The 25,659-nt window shown below is 36.2% G+C and overlaps 1 protein-coding gene across 3 annotated transcripts in view; it reads right to left on the bottom strand.

The window, feature by feature from the left end:
* The window catches only part of MACROD2 (mono-ADP ribosylhydrolase 2), a 2,100,238-nt gene that overhangs the window by 1,541,405 nt on the left and 533,174 nt on the right, over positions 1-25,659 (bottom strand). For all 3 annotated transcript variants that reach the window (XM_021921837.2, XM_003905088.5, XM_009216566.4), the window contains exon 4: positions 24,231-24,260. In XM_021921837.2, coding sequence (XP_021777529.2) covers positions 24,231-24,260 — 30 coding nt within the window. The remainder of the gene's footprint in view (positions 1-24,230; positions 24,261-25,659) is intronic.

The following is a 25,659-nucleotide window of genomic DNA, read 5'->3' on the forward strand; positions in this document are numbered from 1 at the left end:
TGCAGAAACTTTCTCCTATTCTCTAGGTTGCCAAAGCTGGAGGCATCACAGTACGTGACTTCAAACTATACTACAAGGCTACAGTAACCAAAACAGCATGGTACTGGTACCAAAACAGATATATAGACTAATTGAACAGAACAGAGGCCTCAGAAATAACACCACACATCTACAACCATGTGATCTCTGACAAACCTGACAAAAACAAGAACTGGGGAAAGGATTACCTATTTAATAAATGGTGTTGGCTAGCCATATGTAGAAAACTAAAATTGGACCTCTTCCTTACACCTTACACAAAAATTAACTCAAGATGGATTAAAGACTTAAACGTAAGACCTAAAACCATAGAAACCCTAGAAGAAAACCTAGGCAATACCATTCAGGACACAGGTATGGGCAAAGACTTCATGACTAAAACACCAAAAGCAATGGCAACAAAAGCCAAAATTGACAAATGGGGTCTAATTAAACCAAAGAGCTTCTGCACAGCAAAAGAAACTATCATCAGAGTGAAAGTTACATTTTAAAAAATTAAATATGAAAAGATAAAATAACAAACAGTATTAGAAAATAGAACATTTTAAGACTCTGAGATGAGCAATACTTGTTAAGCAAAATATGATACCGAAGTGCTTTAAAGGTTTATAAATTTGGCATTTTGCTCTCTAGGTAATTTTTCTCTTATTTATTTATTTGACAGATAATGATTTTATAGATATAAAATATATAATATAAAGTATATTTATATAATACATAATATATAAAATATATTATATTATATTAATATATAATATACAGTGTAATGTTTTGATCTATGTATACACTGTAGAAGATCAAGCTAATTAGCATATCTATCACCTTACCAACTTTTTTCTGTGATGGGAACATTCAATTCTTTTAGCAATTTTGAAATACATAATACCTTATCATTCATTCACCATGCAGTGAAATAGATCACTAAAACTTATTAGTCTAGTCTAAACGAAATTTAGTATCCTTCAGTCAACAGCTCCTCTTCTCCCCAAATCCCCATCCAGCCTCTGGTAACGTTTTCTACTCTCCGTTTCTGTGAGACTGACTTTTATAGATGCCACATATAAGTGAGATCATGCAGTATTTGTCTTTCTGTGCCTGGCTTATTTCACTTAGCATAATGTTCCAGGTCCATCCATGTTGTCACAAATGCCAGAATTTTCTTCTTGTTTAAGGCTGTATAGTATTCCAGTGTGTGTGTGCATGCATGTGTGTGTATCTCACATTTTCTTTATTCATTCATCTATGAATAGATACTGGGTTGCTTCCATATCTTGGCTATTGTGAATAATGGTACAATAAACATGGAAGTGCAGATGTCTTTTTGGCACACCAATTTCAATTCCTTTGGATACAAAGCCAGAAGTGGAAATGCTGGATCTCTCTATGTATATTCCCCACAGTTTTTCAGAGTTAGTTTGACAATTAAATAGATTTTATTTCTATTTTTGCACTGTATTGTGAAATATTTCTTTTACTTGTTATTCCTAACATTAATTCTACATGATAAATAGCACAGTTACTTTCTTTTTCAGCTCATCTATTGAGCTTTGTAGAATTTTCAGGTTTTTAAAGTTCCAGAATACTTTTGAATGCTTTTTTTTCATGATTTTCTTCATTCTTGAGAGCACTTCTCTTTTTGATAAAGTTCTCCTCCAGCTTCTCTATTAGCTCTAATTTAACAACAACCTGTACTTCTTGTTGTTCAATTATTGCTTCCTCATCTACAATATTCTTAAATAAAATGTGAATATTACCTTGCCTGGATTTTTCTTTAGCAGACATATTCACTAAGCAGACGCTATTGCTTAAGCAGTGGAAAATCTACCATGGAAGTCCTAGAGGAGGCTTTCTCTGTTTTATGGTCAATAATTTGAGGAAGTTGTAGAAGGCATCCATTGTATCCTAGGTGCTTTGTTCAAGCAGACTTCTCTCATTCACAAGGTATTGGCGCCATTCAACACACTAGAGCAGCTTTCCTCCTGTTCTTCCGGGTTCAACAGGATTAGTGGGTCCCTCTAAGTCTGACAAGCAGCAGGACTTCTTCCCTGCATTAGTGAAGATAACATTACCTCCTATAAAAAAAATTCAGTAGCTTAACAGAACAGAGGTTTATTTTGTGCCCATGCGGTAGTCTAACGTAATTGTTTCAGATTGGTGGATAGCTTTTCTCCACATAGTGACACAGAAACTCTACTCTTTTTGATCTTGTGGCTATGATGACATTGCGATGTCGTGAGAGTCTTCTATAGCCAGTCAGCTGACAGGGAAAGACAGCATGGAGAAGTCACATCTGCTTCCTGACAGGCTAGAAAGAACATACATCATTTTATCTGACATTCCAATGGTGAAAACTAGATGCAAGTCTCCACTTAGATGCAAGAGAAACTGGAAATGCAGTCTGGCTGAATAAGGGTTTCTTGGCGATAATTCTCTTTTATTTATGGTAGGCTCCCATATCAGCAGCCTGCCACGTCCATATCGTATTATCCTAGTCCTCAAAGAGAGTCAAGGCTTCGCTTCTTCCTCTGGTCCTAAGTCTCTCATAGTGGAATGAAGCCAGAAATTTTGGTTCAGGAAGTGACAGAAGAGCAAGAAGTTACTTTACAGTAAGTCCAGTGAGAAAGAGAAACCTTAAATCATTTAGAAAAAGTAGAAAGACAATAAACGTTGAGCTAGATGTGAAGCCCATGCCTAAAAATTTTGTAAAAATTTAAAAAGATAGCGTAGCATTTTGGGGAGTGTTTTGTTTGTTTGTTTTTGTTTTTTAAGAAAAGGGAGAGAAGAAATTTAATAGCATCCCATTATATAAGAACTAAAACCATGTAATGGTGACTTACAGAGGAATATTAAAGGAGACAGAGATTATTTGAGATGCACAATATATAACCAATCCAAATAAAAAGTCATAAAATTCTTTGTTGTAATGTTATTTTATTCATATAGGAGCCATCCAAACATACCAAAACAAACAGACTCAAGTATGTAGTGAGTTTTCTATGTATTCTTACTTCTGCAGCAAGTATTTATATGCAATTTCTTTACCATCCTTGGGAGTTTCATTTTAAAGAAGCTATGTGGTAAAATGAACCCCGATCTATAATTTGTAGATTTATCATAAACTTTAAATGTTTCCATCAGTGTGTAAAGCAGTTGGGAAATTTAACACAACTATATTTCCCTTGGCTAATTCATTTAATTCATGAATTTTGAGTCTTGGAGAAAAATTTGAGAGATTAAAGAAGAAAAATGCAAGCAGTGCTTTAGGGTTTATTAGCATAACTATTTAATTACTATATACAGTATTTAAATCCCATCAGTTAGGACCTGTTTAAACTTTTGCCATGTATCTTTAAAGCTCTCTGTCAAAACAGGCATTTGCTCAGAGAATTTATGGTTTCATACAGTAACTGAGAAGTCTCTAAGATAACTTTAAAGAAATAGAAAAAAGGGAATATCCTTGCAAAGGAATGGTGTTTCTCATTCATGTCAAATGATGAAAAGCTTACAGTCAACAAATAAGAGACCTCACAAGCATTTACCACAACCTCAGACCCACTTCAAAACCTTCAAACTAAAAGAAAACTAGCATGGGAAGTTTGCCAACTCTTCTTCTTGCCAAGTTGGCAGAGCCCTGAAAGTTTGAATGGCTTCTCGATGTATAAGATAAAAGCAGGCATTTGGAGCCTATGAAGTCTCCCTGGGCACAATCAGACCCTAGGTGAAATTCCATCATCTGTTGTTATTTGCACATGATGTCAGGTATGCAGATGGCACAACAACTTAGGGCTCTGGGTACCTGCATAGTTTTTCTGTGAAACCCAGATAGAAAAAAAAATGTTAAACATGAGTGAGGAAAGGTGTTTCCCCTTCAAAGATGACTCTTCCAGCTTTGATCTTTCACCTCCAGCGACTACATAATGTGAGGCATGAGAGGACAAAAAATCTTAGTTTACAATAAGAACATCTCCTCTCAGGTCAAGTACTTGTGTGGTGTGTGCTCATGAGAAGCAAGGACAGACCCAAGTGACTGGAATCTGAACACTGCTTTGTCCGTCATGAAACGACTTCTAAGCTACTTCCTAGCTTCTGGGCAGCGAGGCCTCATTCATAAGTGTCCATTCATTTCCAAATGAGTAAGCAATTAGAATTCTTGACTGATTTTACTTTTTCCTCCTTCCACTTTTCCCTAACATGTATTTACTTCATTCATTCAGTCTAACATGGCCCTAATACATCCACGCTCTTCAGATTCTTCCCATCTTCCACTCCCAAACCTTGGTTGTTAGCTGCACACTGCATCTTCTCATTCCTCCAAAGGGGAAACTCCCATACTTTAAGAATTCAATGCTCTTTCCCTTCAGATGACAGATGAGGAATGCTTCAGCATGAGCTGAGAAACAGGACCACTCACTTGATGTGAATTCCTACAAATCACTCTCAAGGTTTCCCTTAATATTTCTTCAAATATATCTTCCTTTGGGAAAACATAGTTTGCCTGTTTGCTCTAGCTAATATCATGGATGATAGACCTTCATGGATATCTTTGCATCTACCTAAGCACTTTAAATTCATTTTTGCCTCTTCAATCTTCCCTACTCTTGACAGCCCCAGGAATTCCGCCTATCTCTCTGTTTCATTAACTCTCCATCTTATTTCAAATCCAACTGAAATTCTTATTTTTCCCCCTCCAGATTTTATACCTCAAATACTAAATAAGTTGAAAAAATATTTCTTTACTGTGCTGTGCAGTAAAGTGCTATGGAAGAATTGAGGTTAGAGGTTCCATGAAAAGCTCTGCACAGAATGAAATTTTATTGTACCTCATAATTGTTATTGTGTCCTAAAGGATATTACTAAATCACACATGTAATAGGATATACAACTTTTTTTTACTGTCAGCAACTTTGTTTAATATATATGAATAAATTTATAGTGCAAAATCTGAAAAATATTGGAGTCTAGGGTTGTCCTTTTTCCTAAACCAAACACAACAGACACCGCGTTTAAATATTCCCAGGATGGTTTTAGGTTAATTAGTTAAATTTTATGAGGAGAAATATCTTTCAGAATTTATTCACTATGGAAAAGAAATATTTTAAGTTGTTTCTAATGAAGCCATCAAAGCCATTTTCAGGAGTAAAATATACAAAAAGATCACAGATATTAGCTGAACTCGGAGTAGTCTTTTTTCCTAAAGAGTATGAACATATATATTTTTTAATTTTTAAAAGTTTAATGTTTGTGGGTACGTAGTAGGTGCATATATTTATGGGGTACATGAGATGTTTTGATGCAAACATGCAATGTGAAATAACAGCATCATGGAGAATGAGGTTTCCATCCCCTCAAGCATTTACCCTTTATGTTACAAACTATCCAAATATATTCTTTCAGTTATTTTTAAGTGTACAATTAAGTGATATGTTTTCTTACTCAAAAAATAACCCTAATCTTCAGCCTCCCTCCTGGATTATGGGGAATAGAGCAATCATATAAGTAAGCTTAAATTATCTCCTGACATACCAAAAAAACATTTACCAACCTGCAGTTCAGGACCTACACCTCACAGCATTTTACCATACCATCCACTCCCTGCATCCACCTTTTTCCAGTACTTATCATGTAACATCAGATTATTAAAAACAACCTCTTCAGCTTCAGAGTATTTCTGTGAAACTCATTTAAAAATAACACATGATGAATAGAACAGAATTTTTAAAAATAAAATTCTACTTCATGAAAAAACTTTAAGAAGACCCTATGCATGGGATAGGGAAATCAGATAGAGGCTATTTGTGTCCTCCTGAAGATAAAAACTGTGATAAGAATAGAGAGTCAGATGAAGATAAAATGGATATTCCATTTTTGTGTCTCTTCTTCTTCATCTTCTTCCATAAACACAATCCAATTATAAGTTCTCCTGAGACAAGACAAAACTCGCTCCAAAGTCATTACATCATTCTATCATTTCCATCATAATCTTGTATGTGATCCAAATTATTCCCATTTAATGACACTAAAATATTCAAGAGGAGAATTATAAACTGGCAACTGTTCCATCTTAAATTCCTTGTGGAAGTGAGGTAAAGACATACAAAAATAAATGTCCTCTTTTTACTTTGGTTATTTAGGAAGTAAGCATCTAAATTCTCATGTTTTTCTCTTTTTATTAATCACAAAACATGTATATTTGTATTTACCATGGAATTACACAATATAGTCTGAAAACCCAAGAGACATTTTTCTTTTCAATATAGTTTTCTATTGACACTAGGCTTAGAGCTAAGGAGAAACTGCTTTTAATCTGACCACATATCCTGATCAAATTTAAACCTTGAGCTAGTTCCAAATGCTGCCATAAATTTATACGACTTGAACACCAATGCTAAGATAATAGAAAGCATAAGACTTTCTAAGAGAATCAATCTGTACCCTAAAATAGTCTTAAATATTTTTTAAGTTAGAAATGAGTTCCACCTTATGTTTCTAAAGGGTTGGAATATTTTAATTATATTTTGCCAATAAAGATTTTTAAAAGGGAATATAAATATATTGGGCTGAAGTAAAATTTGCAACTTTAATATCTGATCATCCAAACATAAATATGTTACCTTTACCTCACTGTATCAGCATATATGGACTAAAATATGTATAAATACATAATCAGTAGAAGTTCTGAAGAAAAATCTAACTTATTATAGAATCTTAACACCAATATATTAATATTAAATCTTAACAATATGTTAATATTTAAAATAATAACTAAATAGCTAACATTTGTTTACTATTTATAATGTGCCAGAGATTATTCTGAGCTTTTAACTTGTATTAATTTATTTAATTCTCACATAAATGTGAGGAGTAAGAAATATTTTTAACTTCATTAGAGATAAGAAACTCAGGCAAACTGAGATTAAATAATTTGCCAAATATCAAACAGCTGGTATGAAATGGGTCTTGGAAGCAAATCTAAAGAATCAGTTCAAAAGCCACTCAATTACTACATAATATATACAACATCCCTTGTAAGTTGGATTCCTAGGTATTTTATTCTCTTTGAAGCTATTGTGAATGGGAGTTCATTCATGATTTGGCTCTCTGTTTGTCTGTTACTGGTGTATAAGAACTTACAAGGGATGTAAAGGACCTCTTCAAAGAGAACTACAAACCACTGCTCAGTGAAATAAAAGAGGACACAAACCAATGGAAGAACATACCATGCTCATGGATAGAAAGAATCAATCTTGTGAAAATGGCCATACTGCCCAAGGTAATTTATAGATTCAATGCCATCCCCATTAAGCTACCAATGACTTTCTTCACAGAATTGGAAAAAACTGCTTTAAAGTTCATATGGAACCAAAAAAGACCCCATATTGCCAAGACAATCCTAAGCCAAAAGAACAAAGCTGGAGGCATCACGCTAACTGACTTCAAACTATACTACAAGGCTACAGTAACCAAAACAGCATGGTACTGGTACCAAAACAGAGATATAGACCAATGGAACAGAACAGAGCCCTCAGAAATAATACCACACATCTACAGCCATCTGATTTTTGACAAACCTGACAAAAACAAGAAATGGGGAAAGGATTCCCTATTTAATAAATGGTGCTGGGAAAATTGGCTAGCCATAAGTAGAAAGCTGAAACTGGATCCTTTCCTTACTCCTTATAGAAAATTAATTCAAGATGGATTAGAGACTTAAATGTTAGACCTAAAACCATAAAAACCATACAAGAAAACCTAGGTAATACCATTCAGGACATAGGCATGGGCAAGGACTTCATGTCTAAAACACCAAAAACAATGGCAACAAAAGCCAAAATTGACAAATGGGATCTAATTAAACTAAAGAGCTTCTGCACAGCAAAAGAAACTACCGTCAGAGTGAACAGGCAACCTACAGAATGGGAGAACATTTTTGCAATCTACTCATCTGACAAAGGGCTAATATCCAGAACCTATAAAGAACTGAATCAAATTTACAAGAAAAAAAACAAACAACCCCATCAAAAAGTGGGCAAAGGATATGAACAGACACTTGTCAAAAGAAGACATTCATGCAGCCAACAGACACATGAAAAAATGCTCATCATCACTCGCCATCAGAGAAATGCAAATCAAAACTACAATGAGATACCATCTCACACCAGTTAGAATGGCGATCATTAAAAAATCAGGAAAAAACAAGTGCTGGAGAGGATGTAGAGAAATAGGAACACTTTTACACTGTTGGTGGGACTGTAAACTAGTTCAACTATTGTGGAAAACAGTATGGCGATTCCTCAAGGATCTAGAACTAGAAATACTATTTGACCCAGCCATCCCATTACTGGGTATATACCCAAAGGATTATAAGTCATGCTGCTATAAGGACACATGCACATGTATGTTTATTGCGGCACTATTCACAATAGCAAAGACTTGGAATCAACCCAAATTCCATCAGTGACAGACTGGATTAAGAAAATGTGGCACATATACACCATGGAATACTGTGCAGCCATAAAAAGGATGAGTTCGTGTCCTTTGTAGGGACATGGATGCAGCTGGAAACCATCATTCTCAGCAAACTATCGCAAGAACAGAAAACCAAATACCGTATGTTCTCGCTCATAGGTGGGAATTGAACAATGAGATCACTTGGACACAGGAAGGGAACATCACACACCGGGTCCTATTGTGGGGAGGGTTTAGGGAGGAGGGATAGCATTAGGAGATATACCTAATGTAAATGACAAGTTAATGGGTGCAGCACACCAACATGGCACATGTATACACATGTAACAAATCTGCACATTGTGCACATGTACCCTAGAACTTAAAGTATAATAAAAAAAAATACACAACACAATTATTGTTCATCATATAGCTATTCTTTTATGGAGATACATAGTCTCTAACATATTTTGAACTTCTATTGGGCAAGGAATAGCTCATTTTATTCATCTTTGTATATCTAGGTACTAGAAAAATCCAATATGCAATTAGTTAATCAAATATATTACAATTTTCTCCATGTCCTGCTGAATAGTTTGGATGCACATTACAGTTAATGATTTTACTGTCCCAATTAAAAAATTGTAAATGCATGTATTGAATAAATAATGCAATAACAACATTAATGAAAATCAAAAAAGGGGTAAGAAAAAATGTTACAAAAAACCCTCTAGCCTAACATCCTTCCTTTTTCTATAATAGCTTATGGCTCTTTTGATTTGTATAGCTTGTTTTATAGTGTTAAAACAAAAATGCAGAGTAGTTTAATATCCTGTTCTTTCTCCTAAAACTAGATACAGATTTTCCTCCATCTGAAAATTATAAGTTTTAATAGTTGCATATGATTCCATTGAGTGGAAATACATAAATTTATTTAACTAATCTCCTACTATTGAACACTTAGGTTGTTTTCATTGCATGGTCTTAAATGTAATGCTATAAGCAAAAAGGATGGATTGGTAGATGGATAAATAGATGGCTACATGGATACATAAAAGATAGGACAAATATAGTAAAATGTCAATGGTAGAATCTGGGTGGTAAACATATGAACAATTCACTGTGAAATTCTTTTACTTTTCTATGTGTTTGAAAATTACCATAATAAGATCTGAAAAACTAAGGCCTTAGTGAATAAATATATTTATTTAATAAAATGTCAACTTCACAAGAACAGGGATTTTTGTCCACTTTGTTCATAGGTATATTGCTACTACCTAGAATAGTGCCTGGAACATGGAGGTCCTTGCCTTATAATTTTCCGATGAAAAGTGAACTTTAAATACTCTAATGCCAAATCTCTGAAAATCAGATTCTGCTCTCTCTCCCTCCCTTGGGTTTATTGTTGGCTCCTGTCATGGGTTTTGATTGTTCAATGATTTTTCTAAACCATTTGCATGAAGACTGTGTTCTTTGTTACGTGTGGTCACTGAGGTCTCTGCTGTTAGCTTAGTGGTCAGCTAACAATTTGACAGGTATTTCTTTAAATGCCTGTCAAAGAAAAAGGACGGGAGGGGAAAGGAGGGGAGGGAAGGATGGAGGGAGGGGAGGAGAGGGGAGGGGAGGGGAAGGGAGGGGAGAGGAGGGAAGGGGAGGGGAGGGAAGGGGAGGGAAGGGTCTCAATCTGTCACCCAGGCTGGAGTGCAGTGGTATGATCTCGGCTCACTCTAACCTCCACCTCCTGGGTTCAAGTGATTCTCCTGCCTCGGCCTCCCACGTAGCTGGGACTACAGGCACGTGGCATCATACCTGGCCAATTTTTTATATTTTTTAGTAGAGGCAGGGTTTCACTGTGTTAGCCAAAATGGTTTCAATCTCCTGACCTCCTTATCTGCCCATCTCAGCCTCCCAAAATGCTGAGATTACAGGCGTGAGCCACCACGCCCGGCCGGAACACCATTATTTTTTATCTAAAGGTTATTGGTGCGGGAAGGTTTTGTGGTTGTTTATTTTGTTTGGTAATTTACCCAGGCTTAAATCAGTAAAATACATCTCCTTCATGATCAGCAGTCTCTGACGTCTTCACTTGGATTTTTTTTTATTCTTGTTTTTATTTTTAATTCTGGCTTCCCAAGGGTTACTCCTGATTCATTGTAGCTAAGTTTTCAGCCAATGACTGGATAGTCCTTTTGCACAAATATATTGAGCCAGATAGACTTCCGTTCTCTGTTATCAGATCTTAATATGGGTAGGGAAGTGCATTCCATGGTTCAGGCCATTTTCAAGTCTTCTCTGGCTTTTATATTCTACTTGGCCTTTTGTGCCTCCTATGCACATGTGTACAGCCTGAGGGTTGGACAACAGTATATAAAAAGCTTAGAGTCTTTTTGGTATCCACTGTGCATGTGCTCAGTGGTAGCCAGAAATATCTTGGTCCCAACCACAACCACTACTTCAGGCTTTTGGCCCGCATTTGGCCAAGATCATCACTTTCATTGACAACTCTTCAGGGCGTATTAATCACTCACGACTCAAGTCCATGAGTCTTGTTTGACTACAGAGGCACAACCTGCCCACCCCCCAAAACTCCCAACCCTGGCAGATTTTCCACACAACCAAATGGAGAGGGTGGGAACAAGGTTGCTGTAGATTCCAACTATGAAGTTCAGCAGTTTTTGAAGCATAAATCCTTCTCAAATCGTTATATTCTATTTAGATGTTAGAAGTACTAAAATGGTTATGATTTTACTTTGTTGGGGATTTTTTGTCCAGCCTTTAGTTGCTTTTTTTGGAGAGAGGATTTACCAACCTCCTCACTCTGCCATAACCTAAAGTCCCCTCTTTATTCACTTTTATTTAGAGCAGTAATTCTTTTTGTTGTTGTTGTTTTTGTTTTTGTTTTTGTTTTTTTCTTGAGACAGAGTCTCGCTCTGTCGCCCAGGCTGGAGTGCAGTGGCGGATCTCGGCTCACTGGGACTACAGGCGCCCGCCACCTCGCCCGGCTAGTTTTTTTTGTATTTTTGTAGTAGAGACAGGGTTTCACCGTGTTAGCCAGGATGGTCTCGATCTCCTGACCTCGTGATCCGCCCGTCTCAGCCTCCCAAAGTGCTGGGATTACAGGCTTGAGCCACCGCGCCCGGCCGATTAGAGCAGTAATTCTTAAAGTGTGGTCCCCAAATTGGCAGGGTCAGCATTAAAAGGGAACTTGTTAGAAATGCAAATTCATGGACTTCACCTCAGACTTACTAAAACAGAAATTCTGGGCATAAGGCCCAGTAATCTGTGTTTTAACAAGCCCTCCAAGCAATTCTGATGCACATTCAAATTTTAGAACCATTAATTCAAAGCATATTTAAGATAATACTTGTAATAGAGTTCTTCTCCCTGTTCAAGGGAAAAGAGACAAACTTAAGAACTTTTTAGGTGTTTTATCAAAGTTATCTTGTATTATTTTTTAAAGGATGAATTAATCATTGGCATATCCTTTGAACTCTAGGGTATAAAGATTGGTATAAAAAATTTTAGGCCAAAGACAGGTATTCCTTGATATATGCAAAGGAACACTAGACAGATTTAAGAGCACTAACCTAAATATTATCCAGATATACTACCCTGGCACATCTAAACTTGTGGGAGTTGAGATTTAGTACTGCTGCTGCCTTCCAAAACTATATACTGTACATACTTCAAATTTTCCCACTTTTATCATCTTCATTAGAAAGACTAGCTGTACCAGGACTATGAAGATATATTCTTGTATAACTGGTACATATGTTCCTAAAAGCTACTTTTCAAAAATAGAACTGAATTTTATAGGCTTAAAGCCATTATCAATTAAACCAAAAGTATCCTTAATCATTTTGTAATTAGTGGTTTCTATATCTACATGAATACATTTTTAAACAATGCTAAGCAAAATAATAAAATAAAATAAAAACAAATTTTAGAATGCCCATAATATATTTAAGCAACATTTTTAAACAATACTGTCTGTTATTTGCAGATACATATGTATACAAAATTATGACAAACAAAAGTTGTACATCAAATGATAATGATTGTGAAAGAAAATGAAATTGAGAAAAGAAGTCAAAGAGGACTTCAACTTTATAGCTTATTTTTGTTATTTATAAATACAACAAAATCCTCAGAAATTCTGATTATTGAAAATACTATTTTATCAGAATGAAGGTTAAAGAACAGGTACTGTAGAATATTCAAACTGAGAAAGAAGGAGAGACAAGCCTAGAAATTCCTAGCTTAGCACCACTGATTCTTCTATTCCCAGAAAATAACTCTTAGGGGAAAAGCTATTTCCAGAGGATGAGAATTAGACATAAGGATGAGTTGGAAATTCAAAGAAGAAAACCGGTTGCCCAGAAAAAATCAGAATACAAGGGTTTAGAGACATATAAATCCATGGATATACTCCTTATTCCCCTAAGTAATACTAAGTTAATTTGAACTCGTGAACTTACAGCACAATGATTAAAAGAGGAGGATTTGGAGTTGGAGAGTTTTAGTTAAAATACTGGGTCTACCCAATATTTTATTCATCCTAACCTCACTGAGCTTTTGATCTTCCATCTGTAAAATGAAAAGAATAATACCTATCTACTCAGAATATTTAGATAATTAACATAGATAATGTATGTGCCATTCTTACACAGTGTCCGGCACAGAGCAGCACCCCATAAAGGTTAGTTATCACCATCATTTCTTTAGCCATCTGTCCAGCAGCTAGTTGGCAGGTGCCTATTACATGTCAAATTTTCTACAAGATTCTGAGGATTCAGCAAGTGAACAAAATAGAAACAGTCCATGTCATTGTGAAATCTGTAATCTTAGAGCGAAGAGAGATAGTTACCTAAGAAAATTCAGTGACTTTGATGGAGACACAGTAGGGATAGTGCCCAACCATCTAGGGCATGCAGAGGGGCCTGCTAGAAGATTCCTAAGTAGAGATAATCTAATGACAGAGCAAGGCTTTTGTACTAATGGAGATGTAGAATTATTCCTTGTTTAACAAAATCTTACTAGTAAATTATGCTTTTTCCAATCATACTAGAAATGAAATCTGGAGCTTTGTAAAAGTCTTTTTGGTCTATGTCCTGCAAAACTGACCCTGCAGGCATGGACATCATACCACATTTGTAAGTGTGAGGCCTTTGGTGTGCTCCGCATCCAGGAAGTTGCAGAGTTAGTGGATTTTTAGTCTAGTGGGGGCTTTGTGCCCCTCATGGCTATTTCTGAGAGCTTTTCGTTGGTTAGAAATAACCGTGTGGCAGAAGCTGAGAGAGTATTTTAGCTACAACTCGTGAAACATCACTTCTTGTTCATCTTCTCCTGGAGAACGTCCCAATATTGTACACTTCTTAGTCTTCTTGCATCTCTCTCCCAGTTGTTCATAGCTGAATCCACTGATTCTCTCCATGCATAAGCTCCACTCAACCCCAGTCCCAAAGCCAGTTTTGGAGACTCAGATTCTCTAGCAGCCTCAACCTTCTCTGAGCTAATCTGACTTGGGTCACCCTTTCAGACCTGGGGTCTGTATACTGACCTCAGTGGGCTCCAGGCTATTGCCAGGTCTCTCCTGCTGCCATTTAAACTCAGGGTCAGGTGGCCCTGTGAGGATACCTGGTCTTCCCTGTCACCTTCCAGGTTGCAGCACCACCCTTCCCTTGTGTACTTGAAGCTTCTGCTAGGTTTTTCTTTCCCTGCTTCTTTTTCCAGGCCTGACTGCCTGCTGGACACACACATTGGGTGGGCCATTAACTCTATTCTGTGGGATCCCCTGTTCCTCCCCAGCGCCAAGCATGTGCCTGAATAGAAAAATGCTACTGCTTCTGGTTTCCTTTCACATACCTTAAGAGATGGCCTCATCACCTGTCCTGTCCTGAAGACTGCATTAAGCTCACCTTCTCCTAGACTGGTAAGGTTGCATGAAGCTGGAATTCCTCATACTCTAGTATATAATTATTTTTGACTCTGGGCATTTAAATACTTGAAAGAAGCTTCCTTATGATGACCATTATACATACAGATGAAATGAACTACTGTTAGAATATTCCTCTATCTTTGTATGTAAAATCCTCAGATTTCTGAGGGGTTAATTAAAGCACAGATATCTATATTATCTTTCTGTAAAACAAATTCTCTTCTACTATACTCAGATATCTGGATTTTTGTTATCCAACAATTCAGTTTATTCCCCTTTATTTGGATATACCATCACCATATCTTGCAATTATCCAGCACCTTTCATCTTTCAGGTTTACACTGTAACATTAATAATAATGACAACTAGAGTAATAATCATTTATCTAACACTTTGTATGTTGAAAAACATTTTACAGTGGGCAATTAGTTATGCCACACCTGTAATGTAGTTAGCTATCATTATAACCATCATTTTAGAAGAGGAAACTAGTACACAAAACAATAAATTTGTCCTAACTCATTAAAAAAATAATGACTTTTGACCAAAGACAGAGCTGCAGCAATAAAGGATCATGTAACCTGAGGGACCTGCAGTGCCTGTGACATGACCCTGAAAATCTTGAATTTGTTGCCATCAAGAACTGGCAAAATTCATTCATCCCTATAGTATCTTCAGTTTGAGGGGTAAATGAAGAAGAGGATTCTTAACAGTGCCAAAAACGAAAAAGATTATAAAAGTGGCTCCCAAAGAAATTGCCCCACCTTGTATTACTGTGGAGCTACATCAGATAGTAAAAAAAAAAAAAAAAAAAAAAAAAATTCTTTTCCATAAACTGAAGGAATATAATGTAGTCATCCTGAAACATAATAGGCTTGACCTGCAGTATTTTGCTTGCAATTTGTTTCCTACTGTGTACTAATAGGTCGCATTCAGAGACTCTTTGGGGATGAGCGATTTAAATCAGGAACTCAATAAACTTCTCTTTTTTATAGTTTTAAAAAGATTTTACCTTTAACACAAGTAGATAAGCTACACAAGCATTATACTATAGCTGCTATATAATTAAGAAGATATGTAGACATATCCTGGCAGCTGTTAGAGTACTTCCTAACTTTAACATATTGGTTTGTAGTTATTATCTGAACTTCCAACCATTTAGGTGTCATTTAGCTAGCCCAACACAGTGAGAGAACTTATAAGAGCCTAGAATTTTTACCAAGGTATTTCCACATCTGAAAAGAGGGTTTCTATTATGGTTATTTTTTTTTCTTTACAACCTTTGATTCCTATCTTTGAGCATAATTTGCTAATCTCAACATTTTCTGAAAGAATGACTAAACATCTATTTGTTTAAAAAACCGTTAATTATGAAAGAAACATACAAATATAAATAATACATACCAATTATAAAACTAATTTTTTAAAGGCAAACTCTAAAAATCAAAAGCAAAATGGAAACAAGTGACCTTAAAAGAGGATCCAGTTAAGACTACCAACACATACAATTTTTCTTTAGTTAAACCTTATTGAGGCTAAAAAAAGAAAATAGAAACGCATTGTAGGATAACACGAGTATACATATTAGTAATATGATGTCAATGACAAGTTACTTGTATGTTAAAGACAAATTATTAATAAATTAAAATCAAACTATGAAAAAGGAGAATGACATAACTGGTGAAATACCCTCAATATGGTAAAACACAAATGAAACTACAGGCTTTCCCTCTTTCCATGTGATCTATAGTATGTAAATTCTCTGTATTTCATTTCCCCATCTATTCAATTACATATTGTTCTCTTTATTGCCCATTTAAAGTAAATATATTTAAAGAAAATTATGAGATCCTGGCTATACAAACTTTTTAAAAACAAAAGATAATACTATGATAAAAATAATTACTGCATAAATATGAATATCATCCTCAGGTTGCCTGCTATAACCATTTCTGAAGTTTGGGGGGTTTTCTTCATTTAGAAATCACTTGAAGATAAAGAGATTAACTTTCCAAAGTAAACTGGTCAAAACCAAACTATATAAACATGTTGAGAATCCAGGATGAGAGACAGTAATATCTCAAAGCACCTACTCTGTGTGATAGAATGAGCCAGGGGTATAAAGATGAATATGAAATTACTCACTCTTAGGAAGTTTCTGCCTTAATGGAGGAATATACACTTCCAGGCTCAGGTATGGCTACAATGAGAAGGAGCATTTAATCTGCATAGGATTGGCTTTTCAACAGGGATTTTCGGTGGGAAAGTTCACTTAGAATTGGGAGCATGTGTAGTAAACATGATGAATAACTTTGAAGTTTAGCTTTAGAATGAAGGGATCACAGTAACCAAAGTTAGAAGTGTAATAAACAAATTATGTCCTTGGAATTGCCGTTACCATAGGAGAGATCAAAGCAGACGCATGGCTTGGATTTTGAACCCTCTCCACCTCACCTTCCTCCACCAGGAAGAGCATCTGGAAGGCTTAATGACAAACAGCAGGCAAGACTAGAGCTACCATGGCTAAGTTAAACTTTTAAGAACAAGAATTAGACAAGCTCATGTAGAATGAAGAAAACACATACTAGAAATCCAACTGGAATGAGCAGCTGCAGAGATGGTCCCTAGACTGACAAGTAGGCGAGGTAATCAGAAGAGAAAGTAAAGCAGGGAGGAGCTCGCACTGGCGATGACCACCAGACTTTGCCCAGGTTACTCTGATAGAGGTTTGCCACCCACATCACCAGCACCAGAGTTCCTTTCTTTTTTTTTTTTTTTTTTTCCGAGACAGAGTCTTGCTCTGTCGCCCAGGCTGGAGTGCAGTGGTGCGATCTCGGCTCACTGCAGGCTCCGCCTCCCGGGTTTACGCCATTCTCCTGCCTCAGCCTCCCGAGTAGCTGGGACTACAGGCGCCCACCACCATGCCCAGGTAGTTTTTTGTATTTTTTAGTAGAGACGGGGTTTCACCGTGTTAGCCAGGATAGGATGGTCTCGATCTCCTGACCTCGTGATCCGCCTGTCTCGGCCTCCCAAAGTGCTGGGATTACAGGCTTGAGCCACCGCGCCTGGCCAGAGTTCTTTCTTCAGTTTTGCCCTAACACTTTTCACTCCATTTTAAGTGGCATGCTGGGACTGTCAAAGAAAACGGCTTAACCAAGGCCTGGATGATATGATGGCAGAACAGTGAGGAGATGGAAGAGCAAGATCTCTACAGCAAAGAGTAGGAGATACATCTGAATAGATCATGACGTTCTGCTTCCTGAAAACTACTACTCATCATTCAAGACTGCTCCTGTGTCACCTCTTCTGGGAAGTCTTCCCTGACCACTATAAACTGTTGATTTTCGTTGTTCTGTTTCGTTTTCCCTGCATGAAGAACCTATTTAGTTCTTAAGATATTAATGTGTGAGTAAGTACTTATGCCTCTGGCTGCACTTAGTTCTAAGAATCTCACCTACATTGATTTCAAGGCTAGTACACAAGAGGTAATCAGTATTTGCTGTTGACTGAGAAAGAGAAAAAGAAAGAAGGAAAGAAGGAGGGAAACAGGGAAAGGAAAGAAGAAAGTAAAGAAGGAAGGGAGGCAAGAGGGAAGGAGGAGGGAAGATGGGGAGGGGGGAAGGAGGGAGGGCAAAAGTAGGTTGGCTCAGTGTGTAACTGAGTGTTGTCAGACCTGGCCTGGCTCCTGGTCCCTAACCCCCTTCCCTCTTCTTCCTCACATCTGGGCCTCCTGGCCTCCTTTAGCAGGCTTATCCGCCCATAGTGCCCAGGATCAATCCCACCTAAGGCAGTCAAGATTTTTTTTTTAAGAGACAGGGTCTCACTCTGATGGCCTGGCTGGAGTGCAGTGGTGTGATCATGGCTCACTGCAGCCTCAACCTCCAGAGCTCAAGCGATCCTCCCATCTCAGCCTTCCAAGTAGCTGGGACCACAGGCATGCACAGCCTTACCTGGCTAATTTTGATTATTTTTTGTAGAGATGAGGTGTCACTATGTTGCCTAAGCTGGTCTCAAACTCCAGGGCTCAAATAATCCTCCTACTCTGGCCTCTGAAAGTACTGAAATTACAGAGGCATGAGCCACCATGCCTGGCCAAGGCAGTTAAGATTTAAACCTTATTTTCTGTGGTTTAGCATCACATCCTTTCCTGCATCTCTGCTCTCTGCCTAAGTAAAAAGGCCAGAGCCCCTGAGTTTCTCCTGCCATGCTGCTCTCTCTCAGGACTGAGAGGCTGTTGCTGTTCCCCAGGCCCATGGCTGGGGCCCCTCCCCTGCTGAGCACAGGCCAGCTGGCAAACTCACTACTAGTCATGCTTGACTGACTCTCCTGAGGGGCAACCCCCAACACTCACCCTCTGTAAACTGCCTCAGTCCCTCACTGCTGACTGCTATCCTAGATTCCTCCCAGCATGCCTGAAGCCTGGCCACATCTGGAGGTTTAACAAGAGTGAAACAGAATCACTGCGGGATGTTGAGCACCAGAGTGATATATGCTGGGAAAGCCGTTGTGTATTTGAAGGGAGGGTGAGAAGGCGCTCCACTCTGCTTACGAATGCTTAAGATAAAATTTATGAAATCATTCCCTCTTAAACACATTCAAAAAGCCCTTTAAATGCTTTGCTCTTCATGTTAGGAATTCCAGGTAGCAACTCAGATTTTTTGAGAAGAGTTGTTTTCAGGGTATCTGTTCTGCCTTTTAAAGAAGTCATCCAATGCCCATTCTATTAATGTGAAAGCATCATTTTAACTCAAAAGACTATGCCAGCAGAATCCTTGGAACATCTGAAAGAATGTAGACAACTATAATTGCTCTAATAATTCAGCTGAACGGGGATCATGATTGGCCACAGGGAAAAGGCTGTGTTTATTGACCAATCAATACGGACAAACAATAGTAACTCAATTAATCTTTGCTGAATGAATGTGTGCACATATGTGTGTTTGTGTTTAGAAACAGATGATGGGTGTGTGGAGATGCACAAATACTATCTATGATATAACAGCACTTGGTTTATTATTTCACTCTTCTTTTTTTTTCTTTTTTTTATTTCAATAGCTTTTGGGGTACAAGTGTTTTATGGTTACAAGGATGAATTGTGTAACGGCAAAGTCTGAGATTTTGGTGCACCTATCACCCAGGTTATAATTTTATTCTTTTTCAACATGCATTTTGGTATGCCACACAAACCGCCTCATTGTATGAAGGGACATTAATAACAGACAAGCATTATGAATCCTCTCTTCAAGGAGAACTGTCCAAATCAGAAATGAGGGAGATTAGAGGAGCAGCTACTAATGCAAGGTACTGAACCTTGTCCATCTTTGGGCCTACTCTAAGGGGCAGAGGGAAAGCAGGAAGCCATCAGAGGTGGGAAGGCTCACAGTGTCCGCTCTGTTCTCACGGGCAAATGGCTTTGCATGCATTGCAGCTGGGGCTGACTGCATAGGTAACAGCACTTGCTTATTAGACAACAGTACTTATCTATTAACCTGCCACAGAATCAACGCAGGAATAAGGTATCGAATTACAGCATTGATGCGAATATATGTGTTTATTTTTTATTTATGTGTATGTATATATGATTAAAATGGCAGCCATAAAGCTATGTGTACAAAAGACAATAAGTTACCACTCTGTCAGGAACCATCATTTTAAATGTCTAGCATTATCCCTCAAGTACTTTGACAGACTGGAGGAGGAAGCACATCCCATAAACAATATCCTGCTTGGGTTCTATCAGCAGGTTCTAGTTTTGTGTTAAAACTATTACATCAATGAAAAAGAAAAGATATCTAAAGTAAGAGGCTGTAAATTTTGTTCCTGTCTATTATATAATGATCTGAAAGGAAGTGAGGAATTAGCTCCTTAGTTCTAATTTTTCTTTCTAATGCTACTTCTTTATATAATTTAAGACTGGCTACAATGATTTATATTTTACTATATATTCCAAAGGTACCAGCATCACAGGACCTTGTGCATGTACAACATTCTTATTACAGATAGGTGAACATGTATCTAAAATGCAATGTCTTCTAAGACTGAATCTCAAATGCACAAAAAAGGGATATGAAACTGGGAAGCAATCCAAGAGTACTGTAAGACAGTGCCATTGTATTGACTTTCAAGCTATCAATAGATCTTGAGACTTGTGAAAATAAGCCAAGGAATGCAACATTCATATCTTAACTGTATGTTTTCCTGTCCTCTCACTTATTTTTCCTGGTGTAAACAGAGCTACCCATCTGTGCATAGAAAAGCAAACCTGGAGAGCAGAAGCATATTAAAAACCACAGTGCCAGGGCAAGCAGCCCTGGAGTGGCAGTCGAGAACACTGTCTTCTCATTCCAACCTTGCCCTATAAGCTATATAACCTTGAAGAAGTTTCTCTCAACCATTAAAATAACAACAGGTAAAATAATATACAGGATACTGTTGGTAATAATAATGGAAAGTTTGTCAAAAAATTAGCAGAACTTCAAAGATTTTTAACACTAATGTAAATGTTTCCTGAAAAGTACAATTCAGTCACTATAGACCAGCTATATATTCAATTAAGAAATTAGTACATATCCATCTCTGCCTTCAACTTATCTATATATAAACAAAAATGATCAATTTTACCAAACAAATTAGTAAAATTGGTAAAAGTTACCAAATTTTAACTGAAATGACTGAGTAGAAGTAATCACATCACCTATGCTCATTACAATGAACCGCAGTCAGTGGCAATACATTCATAGAAAGATTGATATCTAGCTCAAAGATGAAAATTCACATCAATGTAAAGTAAATCTCTCACTTTAAAATCAGCACTGAGAGGATGATACGTGAACATTTTTTAAGTCTTTCAGGGGATCTGTCTCATCGGTGGTAAGCACTCAAAAAAGAACAACAAAATGCTAAGATTTTATGGCCAATACAACTCTGCATGCAATAATTTTGTCTACATTTCACAATCAGGTACTACTCATACAGAATATGGGGAAAGTTCTCCCGAGGATCTAAAGAATGGGACTTAGGTCCCATTATTATTTTTGTATGTAGTGTCAAATTTTCTTGATAAAACTGTTTAGTCAATTAAAAAATTATTCTCTTGAGGAACCTTTGAAGGGATATTAACTCATGTTGAAAAAAGGACTTGTTGATTAAATCCAAGAGAATTACATCAATTCAATTGCTTCTTATTAGATGATTACTAGCTGTTACTTTACAAATATCACTGAGAGGATTAAAAAGATTTGTCATAGAATCAGAAGGTCAAAAATCAGCTCAGAGAAGGCTAAAAATATTCCTTAAATTTAATTTTTAAATGCAGCTTTCCAAAAATCAGACGCATGTTTTAGAGCAATCTTGACACCTCCAGAAGTGCATACATAAATTTAAAACTGTCAATGACCTACTTTAATGAAAGAAATTACAACCATCTTAAATACTTGTAATTTATCTTTATGATGATGCTGAGTTGCTAATTTTATTATACAAAAAATTATAAATGATGACAAATTGAGCAAAATCAACCATCTAGAGGAAGACATTAAAATAAAGACTTTAGCTAAATAGAAAACTGGCCTATTCCTGAATGTCTTACCATTGCTAGACATTCATAAATCTTCTCACAGAGGAGAGAGGAATCATAAGAAAATACAAGCCAAATCACTAGAGTCAGTTCTATATACACCAACAATACATACATATATTTAAAGAAAGCAGTTTGACAATATAGGGGTAACCACCATGGCAGGTATATTACACTGTTTTCCTCAACCTCCACTGTCCCTTTCCTCCTTAGTAAACGGAACAGTAATTTTTCCCAATGAGTGTATTGCTTCTTAGAATAAAAGACTACATGCTAGGAATGAATACTGTCCAGATTCAAAGATAATGTGGGATTCTGCTTAAAGAAAACTGACTCATGTTTGGGAGCTCACTTTTTTTCATGTTTTGCCTTTCCTTCTTCTTCTGACCTGTACTCATATTTATGATGGCTAGAGCTCCAGGAGCCATCCTGTACCCTGAGGTCATCTTAGTATGAAAGCCATGCACTAGGAAAGAACAGAAAAGTAAGAGCTGAGTCTCTGATGACACCACGGAATCACCATACAACCATTCCAGCCTGTATCTAGACTACCTTTACATGAGACAGAAATACATTTCTATCTCTTTTAAACTACTGTTACTTTGGACTTTAATGTTTCTTACTTTTTCTGTTATAGTGGCTAAAGTGATTTTAACTAATATAATTAGTCAATTTTTTTAAATATTCAAAAGCAATAACTGAATCATCTACCTAATTTGTTGTTTCAACTTGATGAATGTGTTTACATAGACTCAATTTTAACTTTCCTCTATGGTAGTAACAGTATTCGTGAGGTTTCTTAAAATACTAATAGATCTTGTAAGGAAATCAGCACTATGGACAATTTATCTTAATAATGTTTTCTTCACCTATTATAAGAGACAGAAAGAAAAAATTACTAGGAATTCAACTCCTAAGGAAAAATTTCCCTTCTAATTCCCCCCAAATACAATAACGAGTACAATGAAACATCCTACAGATTCATATTTTCTAAAATAACTTAGGAAAGAAGAAAACAAATAGACATTTATGAATCCTGCACTATTCCATGACTTAGTTACTTAGCAGATATTTTTGTTTAATTCTCACAATAAACACTTTAGATAGTTAATACTGTCCTCACACTTTAAAGATGAGGTAACTGAGGCTTGGAGATATTTACTAACGCTTTCATGGTCTCCACACAGTAAGTCCAATTTCAAATCCCATACTCTTTTCATGATACTCTGGCATAGAACATGCATTGACATGTGATAATATGAAGAGCATTTTCTAGTTCAAACACTTTTCTATTTTTCTTATGTCCAAGATTCTGTTTTTAAAAAACCAATTATTCTTACAGAGAAACAAAGGTTAAATGTTTAATTTCCAAATAAAAATTACAATGAAACCTCCTGATGAAAGCCTAAGGCTCTGCACAATCTATTTCAACTGTGTGTAAGAAAAAAGAAAGAGCAAGAGAGGAAGGGAGAAAGAGAGTGGCAGGGAAAGAGAAAACAAACCTAGTTATGTCCATCTGGGCCTTATATGAAAAGGACTCTGTTCTAATTGTATACTTTTTTCTCTCCTACTATATTATATATACTGGGACCATGAAAGCTTTCATCTTCCTAACCTAGAAATAAAAATACAAATAGTTACAAGATTTTAGTATCAAAAAAATTCCCAGTACAGGAATCTCTGTCTCCCTCAGCTCACTTTGATCTCCTTCTCTTTATCCTCTAACTGAGCAGAAAGAAAAAGCAGAGTGTCAACAGTAATTTCTTTTTTATTTTTCAAAGTAAGTGGCTGATATATTAAGCTCTCAGGCTACAAAGTCATGAAAAGCAAAAGAAAGTCATTATAGTGGAAAAAGAAACCACAGCCTCTAAATGTACTACTGTTTAGAATTTATATTAAAAATAACTCTCTAATATGTAATACTCTGTAACTATGTACACACATGTCATACATGTGTGTTCATGTAGCTTATAGCTGTTAAACCTTATGCCAAAAGTAGAAATGCAAAGTTTGACAAGAAGAAAAGAGTACTGTGTATATCTTGAAGTCAATTAAAATAACATTTAACCAAACCAAGGTATTCATATTATAAATTATTTTTGGAAGATTAACATTTTTGTGGTTGATGACTATAGCAAAATTTTCTTTGAAGTGTCACAGAAGTTACTAAACATCTTGTAGTTGGTATAGCAATAAAAATGTATTGTAAGTTAAGTGATGTTCAGGACTTACCACCTCCTCCTCCAAGAAGACTGGCATTTGCTGTTTAAAACAAAACACAACAAAAGACATTAAATAACATGTATAAGAAATATAGTATATCAGAGTAATTCAAGATAAATCTGATAGTGATCATATGTCTCATATACATACAGAAACATAAAATATTTACTTTCATTTAAAGACAGCTTATATTACTATTTTATGAGTTTGAAAATTAAAATATTTCACTTTTTTTATCTTTTTCTCTTCAAATGGCTATTTTTATAATATATTTCCTTCTAATGAAATTAAACACATATTGAGACTGTTTTATTGTCAGTTCTGTATCTAAATTAATCTTCTGAGCTCTCCATTTTATCAAGTAGAATAGAACAATATTATTTAACCAATTTTAATGATTTCAAAGGACAATGTAACAAAAAAGTATTATGTTAATTAAGTTAAACATAATGAAACAAAGCTATCACAAAACATTTTGCAGTAAGAAATAACTCTTAAATAGTAACAATTTATTACTTTTTTGATTAACTTTTTTATTTTGAGGAAAGAAATAAACGTTAAACAGTGCTGTGGTATTTCTTACCTATTTATTTATTAGCCCAGCACACACATTTATAGGCACTAAATTAAGTATAAAATAATTCCATTTGGATTTCTTTCACAAGGTCAAATTTTTAGGAAGTTCCATTGCAGGTTTCTGCTGAAGTATTAGACAACCTTATGCCTAAATTTATCCAAATATAATAACCAGAAAACATAATTCAATATACACTACACTGAGCTTTATTCCATAGAGTTCTTAAGTATCACAGGAATTATTTCTTGCCACCAAAAAACAGCCCAGCAGTAATACAAGGAAAGTAGGTAGCAAGCAAACTCCCCTTCTTTGTGAAAACTGAGTTACCAAAAGACTTAAACAAAAATTATGAAAAAGGAGTAGAAAGTCTTATACTTGAATTTTAGCATGCTGCCCACAGACCACCCATTTCATAATTTAAGAGGTGCAAATATCATTGTTAATGATTCAATCAATAAATAATGGATCATTTGAAGAACAAATGCCCATATTCACAGTTCTATGAGGTTAGATATGTGATAGCTTACTGATTATTGTTACACTGAAGAGAATATCATGAAAATGCATGGAGACCAAACGCTATTTTCAATATGTCAATATTAAGAGTGTCAAATTTAATCTCATATAATCTTCCAAGTATAGGACTGTCTAATTGTTGCTCTTGCTAATTGCCCTCAGTACTTTTGTCACAAACATGTCCCAAGTAGCAATGTCATTAATCAACCATAAACAAAACTCACTTCTGATGTCATAGTCATCTGCCACCCTATCACTCAGGTCTGCAAGTCCCTCTGACTTTACCACATGTAAGTGTGTGATATTTACACAGACAGTAGCCAGAATTTAAGGTCCTGCCCTGAA

The sequence above is a fragment of the Papio anubis genome, chromosome 16, assembly GCF_008728515.1.
Source record: "Papio anubis isolate 15944 chromosome 16, Panubis1.0, whole genome shotgun sequence".
Classification (NCBI taxonomy): domain Eukaryota; kingdom Metazoa; phylum Chordata; class Mammalia; order Primates; family Cercopithecidae; genus Papio; species Papio anubis.